Here is a 17,310-nt window from a genome sequence, read left to right on the forward strand (position 1 = left end):
GTCTTAAGAAAAGATAAAAAGGGAAAGAAGCAGATGAGGAAAGATGAAGAACTCAGAGAAGGTGGAAGGAAGTTACTTCATACGAGCTCTTTGTAAGCTGCTGTGGGATTTGGAGAAGTAAATGGAAACCTGACTTTCATTCCAAAAAGTTTAAATTGTAAGACTAATGGATCCTAATTAAAGTGGTATTTGACAGAAAATACCTTAAGATATAATATATCCAAACTAAAATCACCCTGTTTAAAATGTTGAACAAGTCATATTTAACCTTAATACAATGAAAATGAAGTACAAAGGACTAGCCATCAATGATAACCATCTGCATAATGTCATTATGAAAAAGAAGTATTTATTTTAAGATGTAATTTCATTTTCTCAAACATTTAAATCAGGGAAACTTTTACAGAACTCATAAAACCAGGTTAATTTGCAAGATAAAAATAGTCTACAAAATAAAATCTACATTGAGATAATATATTTAAGCAAATGATGCTTAAAATAAGCCAAATATTTGATTTATTGTGTGAGATGGACTTTGTTATATCTAAGAATAACTTTAGGTTAAAAGAGTGGATTTATTTTATGCAATAGACTATCACATGTCTGACACAATGAGAAGCAGCAGCATTAGTCTTCATTCAGCTTCTGAAAACGTGTTTAAATGGAGGAAGAGTATTCATGTTTATCACTGTGAATAGCAAAGACAATTTTTTTTAAAAAGGATAAAATATGCTTATTCATTGGGAAAGATGCATTTGAAAGATGTTTCACTCTTCCCTCAGCCCATAATTTGTGCGGGAAATGAAACAAATTCATGTAACATTAATATCATCTAAGTTAATACATTTGCCCCAGTGGAATATCACTGCACATTTAGAACACATGGGTAGTAAGTTAAGCTAAATTTTAAAAGAAAAGATGATAGAGATTACACAGCTACATGTAAGTAAAAAAGCAGACATTTTATTTTAAAGTGGGAGAAAGTGTTTAAAGCCACCAAAACAGCAAATGTGTTTTTCCTCACATTTCCAGCCTAAGAGATTGAAAACGAAATGAACAAACACAACACATGCACAGCCTTGCAGCAACACAGACTGACCTTTGCTGCCTGGGCTAAGGCAAACATTATTTTAAGCCAAGAGCAGAGTTTTAGCTGACAAATAGCCACACAAATTTCCTGAAACAGAACCAGGGACTAAAGAGGTAGGAAATGCTGTTTGGGTTGAACTGCTGCCCTAAGAACAGGACAGTCCAGCTGAACAAAATGTTTAAGTCATTAGGTTCAAGGGTGAAGAGCTTCTTGTCCTGTCAGACACCCACTTAAAACTGCAAACACAATGAAACATATCAGAATCAGAAAGCAAAGCAATTCTTCTCTTTTTATACAAAACAAAACAAAACAAAATAAAATAAAATAAAATAAAATAAAATAAAATAAAATAAAATAAAATAAAATAAAATAAAATAAAATAAAATAAAATAAAATAAAATAAAATGAATATTTTTAAATGTTGTAAACTGCCTCTATTTTTCTAGACTATACTTTTAATTAGGTTACATTTTGAGAGCCAGACTACACCAGTTTTGTTTCTAAATCAAAAGACAAAAGATCACATTCAGGATAAACACTGGAGTTTTCCAGAAGTATATATCTGCTCTCTTTTTAAAAACAGGTTCTCAAATTCTATAGTAGCATATTAAAACATGATAAAAGAGAGCTATTGTTTATATTTTAAAGCCCAGACAATTTTTTTCTCAAATAGCAAACACATACACACTTTTAACTCCATGCACAAATTTGACTGAAGAGTGTGTGCCTTCTGTCATAGATGAAGCTAAGCAATACTCATGTAATCATATGTAGACTTTGAGATTGACAACTCTATTACCAAATTTCAGGAAGTATCCATTATCTAGGGCATGACTTCTGTGACCCAAGCTTAATCCTATCTCCTCTTACACCTGTAAAAACTTTCAGCTTGCCAGGACAGCTTTCATGTGCAGAACAGATTTCCAGCTCACACATCTGAATCATGTTAAAATTGCATGGCACTAACTACTGTTCAACTTATGTCTTGGCTTGCAAGCAGGATGTAACCAAAAGTATGTGTTCTGTCACCATCTGTTAAAACCAGGTGGGGCAGTGATCCTTATCTTTCCCATGACCCATCCTCCCTTCAGGAAGATCTCTTCTGTTAATGGTCCATTGAGTCTCACTGCATGACTGATAAAATTACATCATCCCATTGGCAGATGCTCCAGCCAGGGAGAGGAGCCAAGCATTTCCTATATAGATAGATTTGGAATGTCAGTACAGCCTTTTTCCACTGGATTCCAGAGGAAAACCAGACCCTTCAACATCATCACTGGACCTTCAGAGGAAAACAGCACCCTTCTACAGGACCAGTACTTCAACAGAACCACATCTGCCACTGCAGGAGGACTGCAGCCACCATTTAATGGGACTGCTACCAACACCCTGACTGACTGATGGGGTGTCAGATTCTGTCAGTGTTTTGGGTTCTTTATTACTGTATTTTTAATTTAATTTTCCTAGTAAAGAACTGTTATTCCTATTTCCGTATCTTTGTCTGAGAGCTCCTTAATTTCAAAATTATAATAATTTGGAGGGAGGGGGTTTACATTTTCCATTTCAAGAGAGGCTCCTGCCTTTCTCAGCAGACACTGTCTTTCAAACCAAGACAACTTAATATCAAAACAAAAGGACACTGTCTTTGAAATTGGAAGAAGATGCACAAAAGTGGCACCTTGGGTCAAACAACGGGACACTAACCAAGACAAAGAGACATAAAATTTTTTTTGCAAGACACAGGACTCCTGAGGAAAAAACACATTCTGACTGCCTGTTTTGAAACTTCCCTTTCAACCTTTACATTAGACCTACGCACATGACATTTTATTCTCTTTAATCCACAACAACTCTTTTATTTTATCTGGGATATTGTAGGCTTCAATAAGCTTAGATATAAATACTGACCTAAGGCAAAACACAGAATCCACTCAGACAGATCCTCAAGGACACTGCAGCAGTTCTGAGTCACCCCATGACGACAAAATGAACCAAAAAAAGAAGACACCTTTTGCCAGGTCAGCAGAGAAGGACCCACCTGTCTGCTGTGTTCTTTTGGGGTAAGTCTTGCTGCGACTCCTTTCAATGCTCTGGTCAGGCCGCGGAAGCTGGACAGAAGGGTCTCTGGTCATCCGCAAAGACGGTTTGCCACTTCAGAACACAACAAAATAATGAGAAAACACTTGGAAAAGGTATCAGAGAGGATCCTTGGACTGAAAAAAAAATGTTATCAACTTGTCATCCCACCTCTTTTTCTCCTGCTGAGTAGGACTATTCTGAATTTTGTTTTGAATCATCAGCAGATTGTGCCAACCACTCCTATATTAGACATTTTCAAATGGAGATAAGCCATTAAAACAAAATGTTGGTTTGTTAGGAATAACTTAAGATATTCTAACCTAGAATATTGTAACATACAAATTTTTAAAGAAATATTATTACTTCCTGAACTTTTTCTGTAAGTTTTCCTCTCAGGAAAACACATTTATTATTGTTTACACAAATTTAATATTGTTCAGTTCCAGGCAGTCAGGGGCTGCTCCTCTGGCATGTGGGATGATAGCCTAAAAGACTGCAAAACACACTGTAATAAAGGACTATTACTAGCACAGCCCCAGATAACAACAAATTGAGTAAAAGTCTTGATTCTTGTTTATAGTAAGGTTTTTCTTCACTGCACAATTGATGCAAATTATTAAGGTTAAATAAATTCTTTTATATTCATTTTATTGTTCCTCTCAGTGTGACTAAGCAGAATATAGTGGTCATAACAAAAATCTAAAATTCATATTCCTCCCCAAAACTCTATATTTGTTCCTGGAAACTTACTACACAAGAGAAACAATTGTCACTATTAATTTCTTAACACCTGAAGTCTGATGATTTTGAAGTAAAAGGTATTGTACTAGAAAGTATCAAGCAACTATACAGGAATTACATATGTAGATTTTCTGAATTTTGCAAATAGACTTCATGAAATACTGATAATATTTTCACCAATAGCCCTTCACAGATAGTCAGCACTGCAAAATATAAAAAAAAAAAAATTCAAAAGTATAAATGAATTAAAGCACAAAAAAAAAATCTCAAACCCTAACCGTATGTCAGAGCAATGTGAGTTTTTTATTTAGTTAGTTTAAAGCATGCTCCCAAGTCAGCCCAAAAGCTCCTGTGCTCAACTTTTAAGTCTGGTAGCCATGACAGTCCTGCAAATTCCAGAGGCAATTTTAACAAAACATCTGGGAATAGGAGCTTCCACTCCCAGAGACCTCCAAAGCATCCAATCTTAAGAAAGAAAATTGCCTTCCTGAAAACTGTCTGACACAATGTGAAGTACCTAGAAGATTAACAGAAACCAACCAAACAAACAAAAAACAACCTACACAACAAATGAAAATATTATGGCCCCCCTGCTTACACCGAAAAACAGTGGGATTATGGTTTCTGCTCAGAGATAATGATGTGTTCAGATACCCAACACTGTCACTGCTGTCAGTTATGACCATCATCCCAACATTGCAAGCCTGATCACAGACCACCCGTGATATTTATTGAAATAGGAAGATGAACTGAACTGCACCACCAACAGCAATAGCTCAAACACAGTTAACTGCTTCATGGCATGTTGTTTTTTAATTGATTGGAAGGTTCCTGACAGTACAAAGCTTTCTCCTCCTCAGCACCCTGTTCCAATCTGCTGAAGTGACCCAAGAGAAAAATCTCATCTGCAGTACTCTGGCAGGAATCCAGTGAACTCCTACCCTGGATTATCCTGGATGGGGTAATGCAAACACAAAAGGCAGGACAATCATTGTCCTGCAAGCCACAGCAAGGACAATCTGGATTACGCCAGAGAGTGTGATAACTCACATAATCTGGATTATGAAATAGGCCAAGTGCCTAACTAATGACTGTGAACCTTATTAATTATGATCCATTTATTTCTTGCACTTGCATGGAAACAGTCCTCCTTATCCACCCTTAATTTCAAGTTTACAGTATCTTTCAAGGTTTAGAGCCTTGAACATTTGTCCAGTGTTGTCACCTATTCAAGTCAGAAAAGATACACCCTCATTTTGGCATTACCCAGCTGTCAGGAAATCCTCTTTAGGACACAAATTTCAGGACTTATAAGGAGATAATGTTTTAAAGAACTGCCAAAGCTGCTCCCACTTTGAGTATAGACTACAGCAGGCCTCAGCCAGTTCTGGGGATCTGGAAAAGAAACTTACATTTGTCCCAAAACTGCCAGACTCCCAAGGAGAGTCTGTTAAAATGGCCCTGATTCATCTTTTGTCTTCAGAACTATACTGGGTCATATTCTGGGTGGGAGTTTTCTTTCACTGGAAGGAAAGAGGAGAAAAGGAATGAACTGAAGTTTAAACAATCAAAAAAATTCACCTGTACCGATGTCTATAACCTATGGATCCAAACTTGCTGGCTTTTCTTGATAGAGAGTTTGATTCATTCTCTGGCACCCTGTGTAGATTGAAAAATAAAATAACAGAGTTAAATTGCATAGATAGGTCTGAATTGCAGTCCCCTTCCCAAGTTAAGAAAAAATAATACAAATTTGGGCTTAAAAATATTTTTTTTCTGCAAGTTCCTCTTCATCTCTTCCTTGGACAGACTCTTATGGGGTTGACAGTCTCCCAGAGCAATCTGTTTATCCCCCCTATTTTGACTACATAGCTCTTATTTCAGAGTCAAGTGTAAATTGTTGACACAACCAGCCTTTCACCTAATTTTGGGAGAAGGCAAAGGCACCCTGCCACAGTAGTGAGACTGCAGGAGGGATTCTCAGTTTTACATTTTATTCATTTTAATTTTACTCATTTACAGCACTGCTAAAGGCAGCCCGGAGGATTCCATCCACCACTTCCCACTTAGACATGTTAGCACATTTCTCTTGGTGTTTTTTGCAACAGTAAAATCAAGCGCTTTGAGATCTTCTACTGGGAAAATTTTATACACCTCAGAAAGTAAGCAAAATGTTATGGAAATTCAATTAATTTCAATTTAAATATAGATAGACAGATAGATAGATAGATAGATAGATAGATAGACAGATAGATAGATAGATAGACAGACATAGACATAGACATAGACATAGATATAGATATAGATATAGATATAGATATAGATATAGATATAGATATAGATATACAGATATAGACATGTCTGTGCCCTGTAGAAAATAAAGTGTGAATTCCAAAGGCTTCCCTCAAGCCAGTACTGCTACGGTAAATCTGATGGCAAATACATCAAAATCTATATGGCAACTTAAATCCCTCCATATATATTTTTGAATCTTTTTGATAAAGCCTACTATACACAACCCAAAGTACTGTTTAGCAGAGAATGATAAGGCAGAAGAAACCACCAAAAAAACCCACTGTTTCACAAGGTGTTTCCTTTTAAAAGCACTGTATAACCAAGAGCACAAACGTGTTTCCAGGCAGCAAGCCCCAGTTACACCACTCTGCAGGTACAACGAGGCTGCAGGGGCCCCATGGAAAACACGGCCTAACTTCTGCTTCACTCACCTGAAAAATGTATGATGCTCTACACAGCATTTCCACAGATGTTTGCATGTGACTTTGTTACGTGCTTCAAAAAAGAAGGAAGTTTCGTTGCACTGCAGATTAAACAAAACAAATGAATGTTTGTATGGGGGATCCCGGCACTGAAATGTATCTCATTAACTGAACACTAAAACCAAGCATCACATGTCAATCCATGCGAGAAAACAAATCAGCACCAAGAAAAGCAGCTCCTATAATTCTGTAGAATTCTTATTTTAAAAGTGGTTTTCTTTTTGAAAAACAGAGGAAAGAGATTATTGGAACACTTCTGTTCCTTCATTCTTGTTCATACACATCAGCTTTTTCCCTAAATAAAACACAGAAGTTGTTTTTTACCAAAAAATATGTTTCTGATGTTTTCTGAACCTGCAGCTCAGATGTCAGTCAAGAATATTCTGGTTAACAGTATTAAAAAAAAGCATGAGTAAGAGAAAGAGAGAGAGAAAGAGAGAGAAGGGGAAGGGGAAAGGGAAAGGGAAAGGGAAAGGGAAAGGGAAAGGGAAAGGGAAAGGGAAAGGGAAAGGGAAAGGGAAAGGGAAAGGGAAGAACTCTGTTCTTATCTGTTATATACTAATATGAGGCAATGACACAGGAAACACACAAAACATACATGTAGAAAAGGACCAGTGTAAATCTGAGGGGGAAAAAAAACATAAGAAGGGAAGAGTTTTCTTTTTAAAAAAACCTAACTTCATAATAATTCTAAATGCTAGAAAAAAGTTGAAAGTCATAAAATCCACCTTAAAATCTCTTAAGGAAGACAACAACAGCCACAACAAAAGAATATTCAAAGCTTAAAAGCTGATCTTAGGAAATTGGCAGAGAAAAGTGGAGGGACAAACTATAACATACTTCCAACAGAAATGGAGAAGCAACAGACACATCACACTGCTTGTTTTCAACAAGCTAAACACTCAGGTGTGTTCACAAAAAATACCCTCCCATCCATTCTACACCCAGTGAACTCAAGTGCTTGTGTTCCAGCTGTGATTTGCACAAAGAATGAGCAGTCCCAGTGATGTCAGTATGAGAGCTCAATAAAGTGTGACACCCCCTGTAACCAAATTGAGTCTGCAGCCATTTCCCCAAGGTGTGAGTTACAAAGCAGGTGTGGTTCACACCACCCTCAGCAGCTGATTTCCGACAATCCATGTCCTTGCCTTAGTTACACTTCTACAGTGCCGTGCATGCACAAGTAAAGAGCCCGGGCAAGTTTCTCCCCCTCCTCATTTATTATTGTTTGTTGTTATCGTCAAGCACCTTGCAAACTGTGAATTAATTCTCTGTGTTCTCTAGAATTCAAAATGTCACCTATGGCAAAAACCCAGCTATATCTCTATTAACAGCAGTCAAGCAGCCTCACAAAACCACAAATTATCTCCACAAGCACCTTTTCCTTCACCTTGAAACGAAAAAAAAAAAAAAAAAAATTAAAAATGACAGAATTTTGCATCTGTGGTTAGAATTATAGAGATTTCATTCCCTGACCAAAAAAAAAAAAACAAACAACAACAACAGCAACAAAAACTGTACTGAAAACATAAACATGAGCTCATTTTCTCCCATGCCTTATTTTAGTTAAATATCTGGCTGGAACAGTCCCATGGAATAAACATGGAATTAAAATAATTCTCTGGTCTTCTATCAAAAGCACATTTTACTCTCCATGGCAAGAGAGAAGAATACAGGTAGTACAATATGACATAAGGACCACCAAGAATGCTGAAACCTAGGATTCATCTGACACTGCTGTGTGTATCATAAAATGACTTTGTAGTACATTGGTCCTATAAATATATTCCCAAAGTCCCTCAGGTTTGATAGGGATCATCATGTCTCTGCAGGATTCACAAGTGGTTTAACTTAAATCAAAAGTAAGTTTATTTTATGAAACTCAAAGGCTTCCTGAAACATCTTGAAAACAGTCAAGGAGAAAAATTGATTTATATTGGAGTATTCTAGAGTGATAACATTGCTCTTTCTCCTCTGATGGCTAGAAACAAAAGTCTACCCACTGAAAAATCATAATGCATTTTTACATTTTAAAACTTTTAAAGAAAACATGTGAAGCGGTACTTTACATTTGCCTATTTTGCACATAATATAAAAGTAGCTTTGGATTTCATTATTTGTTTTAAATTACAATTTCTATATCAGACTGCCATCTAAGATGATTTCACACAACTAATCATCAAAAGGATAACATCAAACTGGACTGCAGTATTGAAAACTTGATGCAATATGATGAGTTAGTTTAGATTCTGTTAGGAAAAAACTCCATGACTCACTTTGAATATGCAGGATCTTGCTCCTTCTTTATTCACTCCTACTTCTGGGCAAAGAATCCTCTGTTGCACTTAAATTTCTTAAATTGCATAATCTCAAAGGAAGGAGTTTCTGGGATGTGGGAAGGGAGGGGCAGGAAGAAGCCAGGTATGGTTTTTTGATGTTTTTTATAGAGAATTTAAAAAATAAAGTGTTTCTGCCACATCTTACTGTTAGATCAGTTTGAATGCCACAGGCATTCAATGACAGATTCCTGTTGGGGAAAAGTTCTATTTGTCCATTTTGCCTTCTTTAAGTTACAGTTTTAGAACTTCCCCATACACAGAACAAACAGCGTGAAAACACATGAAAATCAGTAAGTGACAGTAAGAGGGATCATATAGTTACAGTGCCATATCATAGAAAGGTCTGACCAGCAAAAATTACTGATTCAATCATATGAAGGTGTTATTTTCTAAGGTAGAAGAAAGTTCACCTTAGCTGGTAATAAAAATGTTGATGATGCTGAGACATCTAAACTTAGCATTCACCAATCAACAGCACGTGGGGAGGGTAAAAAGAAGGGGTGGTGAATAACCCTATAGCTCCAATTTTCCAAAACGTTATGGACCTCAGATATGGAAAATTAAAAAATTGCCTAAAAAATCATAGGACAGACCAACAAGCCTTCTGATAAAAATCCAGGCTGATTTACTTGGATTTGAAGGAAAATCACACCTGAAAATTATGGCCTCAAAACTGATGCTTGCCATAACTCAATAGCACTATTAAATTCTACTAGAGAGGAAAAAAAAAAAGCCTAAAACACTCATCCTCATCAAAGGGAAAACAATTCATGATTCTTTCACCATTTCTCAGTTTATCTGGGAAGGATTCTGTAACTTGCTGCAACCAAGTCCAGTATGATACTGCTTACAGCACAGTCAGGTTTAGGACTACCTCCATATTCCTTTCAGGAGTATTTAAGGCTTGTAAGAGTAGTGATTACCCTGACAATTTATAAATGCTTATATAAAATAAGCAGTACTGAAAACAGCAAAATCTTTCTGGTTTAACATTTCTCCTCCTAAGGGAGTTGATTGATTTGTATAGGTAAAGCAAGGACAGCCTTATCTGTTAAGACCATGACTGCTTGTTTCCAATAAAAGACAACATTTTTAGCATTTTGAACATTGCAGTTTCCTACAGGTAGTTAGTGTTTTGCTTATATTATCATATATCTGAACCAAAAGAAACGAAGACCTATAGTAATTTTACTAATGATTTACAGATGACACTTCCAAAGTAATTCAATGCTGTTTGGTGCCTCACAAGCTTCTCCTGACTGCTCATCCTGCTGCCTTCAATGTGCCCAGTGTACTGAAGGCACTGTAAATCACGAACTGTTTCCAGAGCAATCCTGGCTGTCTGCACACTCTGGAGATCTCTCTCCTTTGAACCATCTTCGTGTTTGTTTGTTCTTTCAGGAAGCCCATTTTGCTGATCAAACAAGTAGAAAAACACTTCTTTTTGTATGGTTATTTTCAATCCTATCCATGACTCACAGGAGCAAGGGAGGGGCACAATGATGGGACCAGGGGCTGCAAAAGGACCCTTGAAGCAATAACCACCCCTCAGGCTGTGGGACTGTCTCTTCCTAACCCAAAGGCACACACTGGAAAAACATGAGGATGAGCCCTACATATACCTCTCCTTTTAGGTGCTTTGAAAACTTGTCCTGCAGTCTCCAAAACATGCTGCAGCTCATACTGATAGAACCCCACCACCATTTCTACCCACAGGAGGAGAGAGACACTAGCACAGTGGATGCAGATAGCTTGTCTACACTACGAGCTTATACACAGATGGACACTGAAGCCCTTCCCTGTTTCATGCTGGCTCCCAGACCTGCCAGAAGATTGATCTGGCAGGGCCTTTAAGACCTGCACTAGAGAGCTGGGCATCAGAACAGTGCTACACCCTAATACCCACCCCTCCCAAGTGAAAGATCTGAAAGCGTGTTACAAAACCCTTCAAAGGAGAGGAGTCAGAGGGGTCATTGCTCTGCCTAAGCACAGAACACCCCTGGAACTGTTCTGGAACAAGTTCTGGAGTGCTCAGCAAACAGCTTCCTGCTTGCTTCGCCTGGCTGCACAGCTCTAGGGCTCAGAGCTGCTTTGTGCCTGGCTAGCTCAGTTCTCAGGCAGGGCAAGCTCAGCTTCACCTGGAAGAGAAGACACACACTTAAAATGACAGCTTTTCCCTCTGGGGGCCAAAAGATCCCTTGTTCTGGGAGTTCATGGATTACTCCCAGGATAAGAGGCCATTGTCAGTAGATTTACATCCATTGCAGAGAGCACTGAACCTGCCCACAGAGCAAAAATTATTAGAGAACCACTGATTCAGAGCACTATTTGCTACCCTAATTTACCTACATTTATAGGCTCCCAGCAATGCAGGCTCAGAAAATGAAGAAGGAACCCGAAAACCACAGTAGGAGCAGTGCCAGCACACACACCCCTCCTCCCAGTCACAGTGAGTGCTAATGTTACCTAACATTGTACATACATGGGATCTGCCCCATTATAGGGCACACTGCATGTACACATACTACACCTGACATGTAACAGAATTATTAACAGCAGCTCTGAAGCTACTGCTTCAGAACATGATTCTTTGCCAGATTAGGCACATACCTGGGTGCCATCAGCTGTTAATTCCAATAGGAATTATTCTGTCTTTATATATTGACATATGCAGACAAATCACAGCTTATGTAACAAATAATGTACTCTTACTGATTACTCATGGTGAATCTTTAGGAACATTATACCAAACTGGCAATTAAAACTGATAAAGCTGTGCCAGTTGCATGTCAACATTGAAACAAACGTATCTTGGCTTCATATTACAGCAATTAAAAAATACTAAGGAAGAATTAGAAAAAAAAAGAAACCTAACAGTATCACCTTAGTGTCAGTGAATTTAACTTTATGAAGGCCTTGAACTGATATTACAGTCCTTCTATGATGGCTCAGAAAGCAATTAAGAAAAGACAAGAAAACCCCCAAGCAACCAAAACAAGCCAAAACTGTTTAATATGACATATTAATATCACTGTGCTTGTTCACCTCCACCCTGTACTATCACTCTGAGTTAAGTAGGTGAAAATGCAAATGATACAAAAGTAATTTGCAATTCTTAAACCATAAGAAAGACCAAATTGCTATTTTTGTCTGGAAACTGCACATACAGTAAATTGGACTTAAGACTAAGAGTAATATATCTTCAAATCCTGCTCAGTCTTCCCAAGAAACTTCAGGAACAATACATTAAATTCAGACTTATGACACTTATGAAAAGTAGATTAACAACACAAAGCATATTTACAGTGTTTTCTGGACTATTTACAAGAACAAAAATTACTGTATTTAGACAAGTTTCAGCCACACAAAATGGGGAGGATTATGTACTTTGGACTTGCATCAGTGGTTGGTATTGCTCCTGAAGAGTCATTACCAATTTTGCCTTGTGAATTCAGCTGAGGGAGGCCTCTTCATCTGAATATGGAAGACTGCAGAGGAATGCACAAAAATGTGTAAATCATTTTTAACTGCATATATTGGGATATTGTTCTGACCTAAAAATACCCAAAATTTCAAGAGATCTGGAAATAAAAACTTCAGAATTCAAAAAGACCCTTCTCTTACAGCAAAAAATACAAAACCAAGCGTTTTGCACATTTAATTCTCACTGTTTTGTGAAACAGGAAAAGTAAGAACAGAAGTTTTGCATAAACCCTGCTAAGGAGTGAAATCATGCATGTGCATGTTCAGACACAGAGCAACTAAAATAAAAGCTGCAGTTACACAAAACAGCACCAGGGTGTAGGGAACAGCACAAAAGCATTTGGTACCTACAGGCAAAAAAGCTCCACGTCTCTCACGCCTGCCTATTATTACATTTACATTCCCAGCCTACACAGTCTATCCAAGTGTGTTTTTCTCTGATTCCTTTCATGTCCCTAGTTGAGAGAGAAATCTAGAAAGCAGGCTGTGCTCCTCACATGGGGGAACACAGGAGCTATGCTGGGCACCCCTTCCACTACTCACTTCCACATGGAGCATCTATTGTGGTCAAACTTTGTTTGCTGGAGGAGAGGGGAGGGCTTTGGCAGCCACCTGTGTTATTGGATTGTTTCCAGCAAGGTTGCTCAACAGACATGCTGCCCTGAACTGTGCACTGGTATTAGATCAATTTCTCAGTTTTCTGAGAAATAAACTTCTTTAATCTTCAAAAATTCTTACCAATTGTTTGTCGTGTTTGGGGAATGTGAACATTCCTTGCAGGGGAAGGGTTCCTAATTTCAGGCTGATACTTAGAGGTGCCAGGGAAGACCTAATACATCTGTAGCTCAGAATTCACCACATGGATTCATGCAGGAGACAATGAAATACTGATCTAATGATTAACACCACTGAAAAAGAGCTTCAGTCTCACATTTCCATGGATGGCCAAATATTAAGGCCAGTATTCTGTTCAGGAAGGGGCAACAGCAATGGCCTTAGCAAAGTAATGAAAGATGGAAGCAAAATACTGATGGCCATGCTTGTACACAATAGCAACAGGCATGCAGGAAAAAAATATGAGGCAGCTAAATATACAGGAATTATTTTCATGGAAGTGATATGAAGTACAAGAGGTTACACTACAAAACAGAAAAGCCAAAGCTACTTACTTTGCTATAAGATGTTAAGCAATAACATCTTCTGCTCAATAAACATCAGCTTCATGAAGAATGAGGCAATGTAGACAAGAAAATGAGCAGCCATAGTTTGGTTGACACAGACACACAGGAGCATGGAGCTTAGGTAGTCGGAAGACATGGACTTGCACATTTAGACTACCATCTGTCAAGAAGATCAGGATGTCCATTTCCACCCCTCTAGTGGGAAATACACAGATTCTTCTGGCATGGTTGGAAAAATTTCACATCAATCTCAGCAAGCAACAATGAAGAAGTTAGCACAAGAAACTCCATCCAGGGGAAGAGCAACACTTTGCTGGCACTAAAAGCACCATCAGCTTCCTCTTTATGAGCATTGAAAGGTGACAATCAGTGTTCATAAGAGTAGCTGGTGTGTGTGGAAACATGGATCAAAATCCATCCTGCAGAGAGTTTTTACAGCATATGGAAAACATGATTCACACTCGGTTCACTCAGAAATAATCTGCTCTGTTACATGGCGTTAGCTCCTCCACTTTGTGCCATAAAGTTCCCTTTAAAGACATGGGAAAGTCCCCATTATTTCTACTCCTCTTCAATATGTTCTGGAGCTCTCTATAACTGGAAACACACAAAACACTCCAGACTTGGTATACCACATCTGACACAAGGAAAGTATTACAGCCCTGGGCTGTAAAGTGATACTCCAGGAGGCAGGAATGAGTGAAAATGGCATATTTACTCTCCTGTAACACGTTCATGTGTACATGGGATGACAAAGTGACAATATTTATTCCAAAAAGACAAGAGAAACAAAATAAATTTGTGAATCAAAATTTTTACGAGTATTGTAACATACATTCATACAAACACACTGATGAGCTTTTCCTCCTCTGTGTAGAACAGCATAAATGGTTATGACAACTTTAATCCAGAGACTGAGGTTTCTGTCTGCTTATGAAGTGCTGTAGAAATATTTCAGGTTACTATTAGTTGCAAAGGCGAATTTAATGAAGGTCCACACCCCTGTACTCACTGTTCTCTTCAACAATTTCCTAGAAATACCTGTCGAGGCTTGAATCTATCAAGTTCTGTTAAAATGTTTGCCTTATGCTCACAATGGTAAGAGTTCATCAGCCATCACTATTCACAGCTTCAAGTTCTCCAAAACCTTCCAGGTTTTCTACTCAGCATGTTAAGCCTTTGCAATTCCACATGGTTAAAACAAAAACTGTGGAAACGTGGCATCAAACAGAAGCTACAGCTTTGCTTCCAAGCAATTCACTCTAAGTCAAACTCGGACTTGTTTGTACATGAACTATCCCTCGCCCTTTACATAAAACATGGTGAAAAGTTTTCCCAACCTTTCCCCAGCCTTTAAATAACTCTCCTATTTCAACAAACACACCTTCAGAAATAAAATTCCCATAGATTACCACATCAAATATAAACAAGCCACTTGGAAGTAACAAAAGAAAGATTTGCCAAGACATCCGCAAGGACACAACAAATGCTGCTCACAACAGGAGCAAGAGAAATGGAAAGTCCTCATGGAAAACCATACATGAGACAACCATGACAAAGATGAACAAAGACACGTTAAAGAGGATTTCTGTCAGCAAGTTAATACTATTTAAAACTATAAACTATTAGTCCTTATGAAACTATAAACTTTCATCTTCCAAAAAGACATACAAAGTATTTTCAAAAATAACTCAGCCAACTAAACTTATAACTAAACCAGAGAGTAAAAACTACAAAATGACTGCAACTATGTTTTTTATTACATGTTATTATTTTTTTCCTACGCTCTTAACAGTCTTCTCTCTCTACTCCACATGCTTTGCAGGGGATAAATATATTTCTATTCTTTTACTTACTGTATCTTAAAACCTTCTGTCTTGCTATCAACCCACTGCCTTGCCCTGCTGGAACCAACATTGCTTTCTCTCAAATGGTCTAAGAGGAAAGTGATGTTAAACTCTAACAAATGGGTATCAAGCTATATAATGTGACTGCCTGTTTCATGCCTGATAGCTTTGTGAGGCTCTCTTCACCCACATTTTGTTTCATACAGTAAATTCCAATAAAAACAATTAGACTTTGACACACTAAATTTCCACCTTCACTAGACCTAAAAGTATTTTTTTAATCTTTTCAGGCATAAATACAAACTTACATCTTTTCCCAGGACTCGAAGTTCAAACTGTGTTTCCTTGAAGTGAACTTTCGTAATTCTAGGCCTGTAATATTGAGAAAAAAAGACAGACAGAACTCCATGAGCTTTTAATTCTTCATGCATAATAAAACATAAAGTTGAATTTCCATGCTAACACAAAAAAAAATAAATTCACAGTAGATTTATTTTTCAGGTATGTTCCAGATGTCAGCAGACAATTAGTGATATGTAAACATGTCAGCATGAGTATGGTAAAGGTGATCTATTGTCTTAAATTCTTGGATTATCAAAGAATTAAAAATCTGCATAATGCAGAGGAATATTAAGAATTCTGTGTATACTTGTTTTATATTGCCATAATTAATCTTACAAACAGATACCACAAATCAGAGACTTCCATAAAACATTGCTATTAGTTTAGTGCAGACATTTAAATAATACATACCAGAAATATTTTCCTACTTGTTTTTTGTTCTTGTAGACAACAACTCCTATGGGTGTTAATCCTAAAAAGTATTCAGATTTGTTTTCACCCTAGAAAATAAAAATGTATATAATTTGTACAGTTGTAAATAGAATCACAATATCAGTGAGATCTAGTGAGAAATTCATCCTGGTGACTTGAATATGCTGTTTCTGTACAAATGGGAAAATAGTACTTGACCTACTGATGAAAACTGCTAAATGAAAATTTCTAGTTCAGGCGGAAAAGAGGCAATAAAGAATGGCAGTGATATAAAGAATGGGAATTTACTGTCATGGTGAAAAACAAAAATATCTTCTTTTGTTTGTTTGTTTTCTTACTGAATTAAATTTTACTACTTGACAAATAGCCAAAACTCAGAAACTGAACTCCTTATTCAGGCATGAATGCAAAAGATATCTCAGTTTTCAGCTGAAAGTAAATAGTGATTTTCTGACCTACAATACAATCATGCAGCTGCCTTCCCCCTCCTAAAATAGTGTCAGCTGCTGCTGCTGCCTCCAAGTGAAGTGGCTCCTTTGGCAAAGCCAAGCTTCTCTTCTGTTGTTCAGAGAGGGCAATGGCATGCAGGGAACAGCTATATGCATCAACTCCTCCAAAGGAAACCATTCCTAAAGTCAGGATACAAATCTCAAACTGCGCTGGGAGGGAACAGGGTGAAAGCCCTGCTGCTGAGTGGCAGAAGGTCCCCAGCTCCTCAATTTGCAGTCAATAACCAAAACCAGAAGCAGCTTACAGCTGAAAGAGTGCAAACCCTAGAGCATGAGGTTACAAGAAATTCAGCTGGAAAAACTCATTGACCTGCCTACTTGGAGCAATGAGGAACAGCCCTGCAAGCTCTAAACCAGCAGAGCATGAACAGCAAAATTATCAACTGTGAGAGGGACTGACTTGAGACACTGAGAAAGTGTCCTGTGTGACTGCAGAACTGGCAAAGGTCAAGCACACCTGGCAAGCTCTGCCTCTGCTCCTCAGTGAATT

At 37.7% G+C, this 17,310-nt stretch overlaps 1 protein-coding gene across 2 annotated transcripts in view; it reads right to left on the bottom strand.

Moving 5' to 3' along the window:
- Positions 1-17,310, bottom strand: part of EPB41L4A (erythrocyte membrane protein band 4.1 like 4A) — a 116,154-nt gene that overhangs the window by 32,721 nt on the left and 66,123 nt on the right. For both annotated transcript variants that reach the window (XM_056514084.1, XM_056514083.1), the window contains exons 8-12: positions 16,291-16,379; positions 15,846-15,909; positions 6,637-6,728; positions 5,492-5,569; positions 3,129-3,241 (exon numbers count right to left, since the gene is read on the bottom strand). In XM_056514084.1, coding sequence (XP_056370059.1) covers positions 3,129-3,241; positions 5,492-5,569; positions 6,637-6,728; positions 15,846-15,909; positions 16,291-16,379 — 436 coding nt within the window. The remainder of the gene's footprint in view (positions 1-3,128; positions 3,242-5,491; positions 5,570-6,636; positions 6,729-15,845; positions 15,910-16,290; positions 16,380-17,310) is intronic.

The sequence above is a fragment of the Oenanthe melanoleuca genome, chromosome Z (genome assembly GCF_029582105.1).
Source record: "Oenanthe melanoleuca isolate GR-GAL-2019-014 chromosome Z, OMel1.0, whole genome shotgun sequence".
Classification (NCBI taxonomy): Eukaryota; Metazoa; Chordata; class Aves; order Passeriformes; family Muscicapidae; genus Oenanthe; species Oenanthe melanoleuca.